The sequence below is a fragment of the Electrophorus electricus genome, chromosome 13, assembly GCF_041902795.1.
Source record: "Electrophorus electricus isolate QZ-2024a chromosome 13, ASM4190279v1, whole genome shotgun sequence".
In the NCBI taxonomy this organism is placed as follows: domain Eukaryota; kingdom Metazoa; phylum Chordata; class Actinopteri; order Gymnotiformes; family Gymnotidae; genus Electrophorus; species Electrophorus electricus.
Window position 1 is genome coordinate 10,619,386 of NC_137509.1, and position 9,721 is coordinate 10,629,106.

Consider the following 9,721-nt stretch of genomic DNA (forward strand, 5'->3'; position numbering starts at 1 on the left):
TTATACGCACATTATGTAGCCGAAATTAAAAACCAACACGAACTAAGTAGGACAAAGACCCAGAGCAAAGAAAAACAACTGTTTATTATGGATTTTTGCAGGTCGAGTCCAAATATGGTTTCAGAAATTCTCCACAGCCAGTTTATTCTTTCAGTTATACGGGAGCTACCAAAGTGCTTTTAGCTGTCAACTGAGGACAAATCGTTTACAACCGAGTATACTCAGTGGTTAAGGTAGTTGACTTATAATCGGAAGGTTGCTGGTTCAAGCCCCACCACTGCCAAGTTGCAACTAGTGGACACCTTAGCAAGGCCCTTAACTCTCAATTGCTCAAGTTGTACTCAGTCATAACTGTAAGTTTCTTTGGATAAAAGTGTCAGATAAATGTACTCATGTGCTGTTATGGATAGTAGGTCTATGGTACCAAGGAAAATAGAGCCCCTCAGTGTTGGCAGACTACTACTGAAGAGGGTTTAATATTGGTGAAATTCATACACCTGTACAAGACTGTTTATATTTTAAATGTAATAACAGCCTTATTTATGAATAAATAATATGAACTTATTGTAAAATTAACTTAAAAACCATGCCTGAGAGAAACATCTTAAACACAGATTTGAATTCAGCATAAAAAGAACTATGAACCACATATTAGTTTGTGGTACAAATATATATATATATATATATATATATATATATATATATATATATATATATATATATATATATATAAAATTCCGATGAGGTAACTCGCTACTTGAGTAGTCTTTTTAACAGATACCTTCTTACTTTTACTTAAGTAATAATTTAAATGACTACATTTACTTCTACTTGAGCAATTATTACTTTAAAGTAACAGCACCTTTACTTGAGTACAGTTTTGGCTGCTCTACCCACCTCTGGTGGCTGCTGGGCGTGAGAGAGCGCCTGAGAGCAGTCCTCACCGGCACTTGCACTGACAGCAATTGTAATTTACGCACATTAGCAGTAGCAGTGCAACAGCTCACTGGTGTGTAAACTGGCAGACATCTTACCATTTAGTAAGACAAAGCAATGATTCTTATGTCATTATCTGTAAGTACTGTTCAAAATCGTAACCTGGTACAGCATCTGGAGTAAAGGCAACTGTATGAAACATGTTAAATATGCACACTGTGGTCATCATGAATGCATTAGGTTAGTTAACGTTTTACAAAAAAAGCCACTAATTTAAAAACAGCTTATGTGGGTGACGGTATCAATAATATTAGGCGTATAAAGCATTTCAAAGCCAAATTTAGAATTGAATGTAAGTGTAAAATGACATTAGCTTGCAACAGTGATACCCTTAAGCTTTTTTCTTTTATCTTTAATGTAGCTAAGGTGACAAATAATCTTAGCTTAATTATTGTGCTTCATACCATAGACCTATGTATTTTGATTCTATAGATAATGCTCTTATGATTTATTCAGCAATAGACAGTAATATGAGAGCTCCACATCTACCTTCCGGTAAACTAGTCCCATCAACACATTGATAACCACATAATCACACTAGTTTGAGGTTTTATCTTACACAATTCCTTCATACTGTTTGTTCGTGGAGTATTTTTAGTGAATGTATAATTAAATGTATAATAAAACTTTGTATAATTACATTTTAAGTTAATCATATTTTAATTAAATACTATTTCTTCTTATTATTTGTTTTTAAGATGTTTTCTGTTTTAAAATGTACTTAATCTTTTTACTTGGACTTTTATTTTGGCAGAATTTGATTTTGAAAGATTGTGGCCAAGTGTTGGCAGAATCACAATGTTGATCAACGGTGCATTAGTGAGGAGGTGCGGAGCAAAACAAACAGAGCAAAGATCATCGCCACCATTTTCTTAACTAGCTTGTTGGCTATTTTGCGGAGGCATGGAGGTAGGCTTCGGGATGATGTTTGTTTTTTTGGACATTTTCTAAGTTTATCCCAGTGGCTGCCATTTTCGCACTTTAAGTGCGAATCTGAATTCCTTACTAAAGCTGAGAAAATCATCGTAAGGCAAACCAGCCACCCACTAGCCCGCCTCACTGCTCCGAAGCGATTAGCGCTTTTTGCCTTAGTAATGACACACAAATACCGACTCCTACGTCCACAGAAAAGTGGTACAATACTGAAAATGACTGTTGCCTAACTATAGCTTATGGCAAGTTTACTTGTATGTAGAGGTGATATCGGTGAAGAAATTGAGGAAACCGATCCGATACCATAAAACATCCAGCCTGAGAGTAGCACGGCAGCGCAGCGCAAGTAATAACAGCCAGGTTAGTTTAGATTAGCTTTAGTTTTAGTCAGTTTACACTGTAGCGTTTTCTTCCCGTTAACGAATAAAAGCTATTATGATGAAATGCAAATATCCATGCGCTCACATGTGATTTCCAGTGCGGGGAACAGGCTACCTGTCTTCTAGCGAGAGCATTTAAACTGTTTACTGCTATATCCGCGACCAACGCTGATTTGTTTATTAAACCGTTCTTTAAAAAAATCGTCTTCTCTGAATTCATGAAGTTAATTGCTCTTATGACTTTAATATATTAAAAGCGAATGAAAAAACCCCGCTGTTTTCCGTTAGCCTGCTTAATCTTAAGGTAGACAATATTTTAAGTAAGCAGCTGAAGAAAAAAACATAACTTCAATTAAATACCCATAGATTTTGTTGTTGTTGAAGGAATAACCATATTGCAAACATCAGACTACGTTTCTACTGGATTAAGCAGAGCTGGAGTGAAGAGAGACTGTCTGCTCATTTAGTGCCTGTTGTGCGTTTGGTATGTAGTGTGTAGAATCAAACCCATAGGACACTGGTAAATGTGTAGATTCGCTCTTTTGAATACGAACACTAATTTGAATCCTGTTGTGTAAAGTAGTGTTTTTTGTTTTATCCTTATTGTAAAATAAATATATATATTGTACAACCATGTTTTATTGCAATCAACCACTTACACTTTTGCATTTTCACAAATGGATGACAAAAATATTTTTAAGAATGATGTAATATTAATTTGTGCACACACACACACACACACACACACACACACACACACACCACATTACTCCAAAGCAACTTACAATTATGACTGAGCACAACTTGAAGGTTAAGGGCCTTGATCAGGGGACCAACAGTAAGAACTTGGCAGTGGTGGGGTTTGAAAGTTTCCAACTTTCTGATTAGAAGTTAAGTACCTTAACCACTGAGCTACCACAACCAGGAAATATAGGGTTGGGGTCCACACCCCCAATACAGCTACAGCCACAATGCTTCTGTCATGCAATTACATGACAAAAATTAATGTAATGGTCCACTAATGGTTGGCAAAAAGGAGGGGTGATGTCCTCAGGATTGAAAAATTTCACTCATGCTAGTTTAAGTGTAGTCCTCTGTTGGCGCTACTGGCACTTGTTTTCACCCTTAGCAATTTCAGATGTCTTATTGCACAAGATACATTTTGATAATTCTGTTACAACTACTGTGCATTGTGTAGGAAGCTTGGTGCGTCGCGCAGTGATCTAAATACCTTTGAATCTGACAGGTGCACAAAAAGTTGCTGAACTCTGTGGACAGGTGTGTGGATGAGGCCTTAGAAGGCATTGTGAGCAGTAATGGAGGCCTTGCACTTTTGAGGGGCCACAGGGTTGTTCTCCGCTCTGACCTTGAGCACCTGAAGGGGAAGGTAGCGCTGCTGTCCGGGGGCGGGTCAGGGCATGAGCCCGCACATGCAGGTGATTCCTGGATCTCTAGTCTCCTGTTCACTCAGTGTCAAGCCAGTATTCTTCAGTGATATGTTCTGGAAGCTGCATAATGGTCTCCATCTGTTTTCGCACTTGTCTATTTTCCTAAAGGTTACGTTGGCAGAGGGATGTTATCAGGAGCCGTAGCAGGGGCAGTGTTTTCTGCCCCTCCTCCGGGAAGTGTTCTGGCAGCCATCATGGCACTCTGGCAGAGCGGTGCGTCCGGTGTCCTGCTCCTGGTTAAGAACTACACTGGTGACCGTCTGAATTTTGGCCTGGCTGCCGAAAAGGCGCGAGCACAGAAAGTCCCTGTGGACATGGTGATCGTGAACGATGACTGTGCCTTCACCCAGCCCAGTAAAGCAGGCCGTAGAGGGCTCTGTGGAACTGTCTTCATTCATAAGGTAGTAAATCGAACAGAACACTATATAACTGCATATGGTTGGCCAGCTGTAGTGATGTTCTAAATGTTTTTCTCTTCCTTTTCTGGATTATTCATGTTTTTCTTTTTGTGCACTTTGTAGCTGGCTGGAGCTCTGGCAGAGGAGGGCTGTCCACTGGATGTAATTGTTGCCCAGGTGTCAAAGGCAGCAAAAAACATTGGTAAGAGCAACAGGAATGTACACTCAATTCATATTTCCTTTCTATTTCACATGATGTTATCTCTACCAGGGAATCAAGTTCTGAAATCAAGGATGCACTCTGACTGTTGTAGGCACTCTGGGTGTCAGTCTCTCCCCATGCAGTGTGCCAGGATACCTGCCCTCCTTCCAGCTCCCCCCTGGGGACATGGAACTAGGAATGGGTGAGAAAGACTGTCAGGAGTCCATATTAATGACCTTATGTTGAATGATTAATAGGCTGCTTGAGTTTGTTATTAAATTATGTACTCAACATGTCTGTGTCCAGGAATTCATGGAGAGCCGGGCATTAAAAGATCAAAGGTGAATTCACCATTTGCTTTTAGAAGGCTGTACCCTGAGGCTGAATTTGTTGGTTAGCATCCTGTATAGTTCAATTAATACAACCAGATCCAAAGCAACAATATTCAAATCTAACTTGGTAGTACTTTAAGTCTAAACTTGGCAATATATCATTTGCTGTACTGACCATTGGATGGGGTTACTTCAGATGGCTTCTGCCGATGAAGTTGTGAAGACTATGGTTGATCACATGACTGACCCCTCCAGCCAATCACATCTGTCACTGAAGTCAGGTAAGCATAGTGGGTTTGGAGTTAAAGGTTTGTTATTATTTAAGGGTCTGTGTATGCGTTTAAATATGTTTGGGGTTTTTTTTGTTTGTTTGTTTTTTAATATATGTTTCTACACTGCCTGGCCAAAAAAAGGTCACACTCTAATATTTCGTTGGACCGCTTTTAGCTTTGATTACGGCAAGCATTCACTGTGACATCATTTCCACAAGCTTCTGCAATGTCACAACATTTATTTCTGTCCAGAGTTGCATTAATTTTTCCTCAAGCTCTTGTATTGATGATGGGAAATTTGGACCACTGCTCAAAGTCTTCTCCAGTGCATCCCAAAGATTCTCAATGAGGTTCAGGTCTGGACTCTGTGGTGGCCAATCCATGTGTGAAAATGATGTCTCATGCTCCCTGAACAACTCTTTCACAATTTGAGCCCAAAGAATCCTGGCATTGTCATCTTGGAATATGCCATCAGGGAAGAAAAAATCCATTGATGGAATAACCTGGTCGTTCAGTATATTCAGGTAGTCAGCTGACCTCATTCTTTGGGCACATAACATTGCTGAACCTAGACCTGACCAACTGCAGCAACCTCAGGTCATAGCACTGCCCCCACAGGCACTAGGCATGATGGGTGCATGACTTCAGCTGCCTCTCTTTTTACCCTGATGCACCCATCACTCTGGAACAGGGTAAATCTGGACTTATCTGACCTTGTGACCTTCATCATTGCATTGCTCCAGAGTCCAATCTTTATGCTCCCTAGCAAATTGAAGCCGTTTTTACTGGTTAGCCTCACTGACAAGTGGTTTTCTTAAGACTACACAGCTGTGTAGTCCCAACCCCTTGAGTTCCCTTCGCATTGTGTGTGTGGAAATGCTCTTACGTTCACTATTAAACATATCCCTGAGTTCTACTGTTGTTTTTCTACGAATTGATTTCACCACACATTTAAGTGATCGCCGATCACGCTCATTCAAGAGTTTTTTCCGACCGCATTCCTTCCTCGAAGATGATGTTTCCCCACTGTCCTTCCACTTTTTAATAATGTGTTGCACAGTTCTTAACCCGATTTTAGTAGTTTCAGCAATTTCCTTAGATGTTTTCTCTGCTTGCATACCAATAATTTGACCCTTTTGAAACAGATTAACATCTTTTCCACGACCACAACATGTGTCTTTCGACATGGTTGTTTAACAAATGAGAAGCTACTCACTGCATCAGTTAGGGTTAAATAACTTGCTGCCAGCTGAAACATAATCACCCATGCAGTAATTATCCAATGGGAGGCTTCTACCTATTTGCTTAGTTAAATCCTGGTGGTGACCTTTTTTTTGGCCAGGAAGTGTATACGTTAGTTTTTTTCTTACAGGTGACAGAGTGGTTCTTTGTGTGAACAATCTTTGTGCTCTGTCTGGTTTGGAGATGGCTGTAGTCACTAAAGCTGCCATCAACTGCTTAAGTAAGTCTAACATGGTATTATTATATCTCTGTAGTGAATTATCCAAGTACAGTGTGTAAACAAAAAAATATAAACACTAGGAAACCTATAAAGATTGCCTTTTGTTTTTCATAACACTTTTTTGGGGGGATGCTGTTATACATGCTTTGAACAATTTCTAGTGGAAATTAAACAGACCCTTTGTCATGTTGGGTAATGTGGATTCCTTTTAATGTAGTGTGTATATTTGTTTGTATGTGTGTGTGTGTGTGTGTGTGTGTGTGTGCGTGCTGTTGGCAGAAGGGCGTGGAGTCGTGGTTACCAGGGTCATGTCAGGCTCGTTTATGACATCATTGGAGATGGCAGGCGTGTCTCTGTCTCTAATGAAAGTGGATGAGGAAATGATCCGACTGTTTGGTTAGTTGAGTCCAAGCAGTCTATTTAGTGTCTGTTGCACTTGATGAACACATGACTATATGTTGGTACAAAGTCTGACAACATGGATCCATTTTACTGCGTCCAATTGGATAATATCCTGAAACTCCATCTGTTGTAGTTCTTTTCATAATCAAAATAAATTATTATTTAAGCCATGGTATTTTCATTTCATGTTGCCCCAAAATTCTACAGATGCTAAAAGCACAGCACCAGCCTGGCCAAACCTCAGCAGTGTATGTGTGAGTGAAAGGAAGTGGTTCATTGAACCCGCAGAGCGACCACCAACCTCTGAGATGAACCTTGTCCAAGGTAGAGAGGGAGGGAGGTCAGCCCCCTCCAAATGTTCAATACTGTTGCCTACCTGAGTACTTGACTCTGATCTCACTTTTGTACTATCAAGGCATATTGTCAGAACACAAAGTCTATTTTGTTATAGATGATTTATTTAATTGGCCACTGTTTGATTTTTTTTGGTCTGTTTATCCATGCATATATAATATTAAAGAATAGAAATTCAGAATACATTTTGGGACTTGTGGGGAAAAAAAACAAACAAAAAACATCATCATTGGCCATCAGGTCCTTTTGCTGCTGTGGCCCGTCCAGTTTTGGAGTCTGTGTGTAAAACCCTCCTGCAGAGGCAAGATGAACTCAATGCCCTGGATCGTGGAGCAGGGGATGGAGACTGTGGGAACACACATGCCCTTGCTGCTAAAGGTGAGGCAAATTTTAATTTAAGTCTTTGGATTTTGTATATGAATTATGTCATTTTGACATTATAAAATCGGTCACAGCCATTCAGGAGTGGATGCAGACTAATGCCATCCCAGGAAGCCCCTCCCTACTGCTGACGGCTCTCGCTGGATTGTTAGAGGAGAAAATGGGCGGATCTTCTGGAGCGGTATGGAATATGTCCTTCAGATCTAAACATGCTATGCACTACCAAGGTGCTAAATTCCAAATGACATCCTGAAAAGGAAAATTAGCCACAAATATGACCAATAATATTTAATAGTAGGCAATTACAGAAAAGGGCATGATATGTATACAATAACAAAATGTCCATTGAAGGTCTCTAAGTAAACGTTGACCTGTCCTTGCTCAGCTGTATAGTCTGTTCCTGACAGCTGCTGCCCCCCACCTGAGTAAAAGTAATGATGCACCAGACTGGGCCAAAGCAATGCATGCTGGAACTGAAGCGATGAAAAGGTAGGTAATATAGGTGTTCTCTCCATTGTTTTTTATTAACAATGCTTTCAGAGTTCTATAAAAATTTGTTTGAGTAGCTTGTTTGTTTTGTGTAAGAACTTTACCATCATGTAATAAAATTGCTATATAAATACACTTGCCTTTAATCCTGTAAGGCCCAGTAACTGGGTGCGATTTCCCTCATAATCTTGGCAGGTCTTTCTTATTGGTTTTCCGGTTTTTCTGATAGGTATGGAGGTGCTGTGCCTGGTGACAGGACTATGGTAAGACTGAACTCAGAGTTGTTCCACCTCTGTTTGAATTGTAACTATTGTTATTCATGGACAAAGCATCTGTCATTTTAGTAACACATTGCTTTCCTTACATTGCAGCTGGATGCTCTGTGCCCTGCCGTGGAGGAGCTGATGAAGTTATCCACTGTGCCTCCTGCTCTCCATATAGGTGTACTACAGGCAGCAGTGGAGGTACAGTACACAAAGCCTGAAACAAATACCTATCATATCTCACTCTTTTTTTCAGTCATTTATGCCATCATCTCTTTTCAGTTATTACTTTATTGTAGTTTATTGTTTATCAACATAATTTTTAAGCCAAAGGATAATGCTAATGTTTGTGTTTTCATACACAGAAATCAGAAGTGGGGGCGGAGTCTACCCGTGACCTCACTGCAAGGGCAGGACGGGCCAGCTATGTTGCGTCTGATCAGCTGACTCAGCCAGACCCTGGTGCTGTGGCCGTAGCTGCCATTCTCAGAACAGTGTTTGAGGTCTTGAAAGGGAAGAGGCAGTAATTTACACTGCAGCCAGAGTTTGTTGATGATGTTTTTTTTTACTGAGACCGTGTATCCGAGGTGTGGATGCTTATGATTTGAGGGGCTCTAAAACCAGTTTTTCTAAGCCAAGCACGGAACTGAGATCAAAGATAAAATGCTGCGCTTCTGTGTTAACACTTAATACAATTCCAAAATCATCTACGAGAGATAACCATATCAAAGAATAGAAATTCAGTGACTGATGTCACTTTTGTATTAAGAGTGCATCGCAGGCACAAAAAATATAAAAAGGAAGGAAGCAAGTGTTACTCTCAAACTGAAGAGTGTAACATAAACTGGAACATAAGCATGCACAAAAACGTAAGAAATCCAACGTAATGATAATAACCAACAATAACATATATAATATATAATAACAAAAAAAGGTGGCTGGCAAGGTATTCGAGTGGCACAACGGTCATCAGCCAGGCCGGGGTGTGGAGGAAATGACACAATGTGCTGGTGATGCGGGAAAAAAAGGAAATAGGCTGCTGCTTCCAAAAATTGGTCAATCATTCTGTCATGTAGGCCTTCTTTAGTTATGGTTTTTGTGCACACATGTTCAGTTTCATTTCCTTCAACTCTTGGAGACTTATTTGTGTATCTCCTTTTCGTACAAACACATTTACTCTTTACTTAATGTACAGATTTTTTCCCCTGAAAAGAATAATGTTAATTACTGTAACAAGTCCTTTTGTTTTCTGTTTCACTTTACATTGGCTAATGTTGAAAACATACTGCTGTCCAAATAAAATTAAACTCAGTGAATGTATTTGTTTATGTTAATACAATGTAATAAGTACAAAATGAACTATAATGAAATACTGAAACTATAATGGACATCCTACACTGAGATTACCC

The 9,721-nt window shown here is 39.7% G+C and overlaps 1 protein-coding gene across 4 annotated transcripts; it reads left to right on the forward strand.

Moving 5' to 3' along the window:
- The first annotated feature begins 1,791 nt into the window (after positions 1-1,791).
- On the forward strand, positions 1,792-9,628 carry tkfc (triokinase/FMN cyclase). Of its 4 annotated transcripts, none has more exons than XM_027003774.3 (16): positions 1,792-1,905; positions 3,556-3,745; positions 3,866-4,158; positions 4,279-4,357; positions 4,470-4,559; positions 4,664-4,698; positions 4,886-4,970; positions 6,334-6,423; positions 6,703-6,819; positions 7,033-7,149; positions 7,420-7,557; positions 7,635-7,741; positions 7,946-8,049; positions 8,279-8,312; positions 8,421-8,513; positions 8,678-9,628. In XM_027003774.3, exons 1-16 carry the CDS (start codon positions 1,900-1,902, stop codon positions 8,837-8,839), a joined length of 1,740 nt encoding a protein of 579 aa, XP_026859575.2. In that variant the 5' UTR covers positions 1,792-1,899; the 3' UTR covers positions 8,840-9,628. The 4 variants fall into 4 exon arrangements, with proteins under 4 accessions (XP_026859575.2, XP_081550610.1, XP_081550611.1 ...); XM_081694486.1 differs by lacking the exon at positions 1,792-1,905 and adding an exon at positions 2,694-2,793; XM_081694484.1 differs by lacking the exon at positions 6,334-6,423.
- The last annotated feature ends 93 nt before the right edge of the window (positions 9,629-9,721 follow it).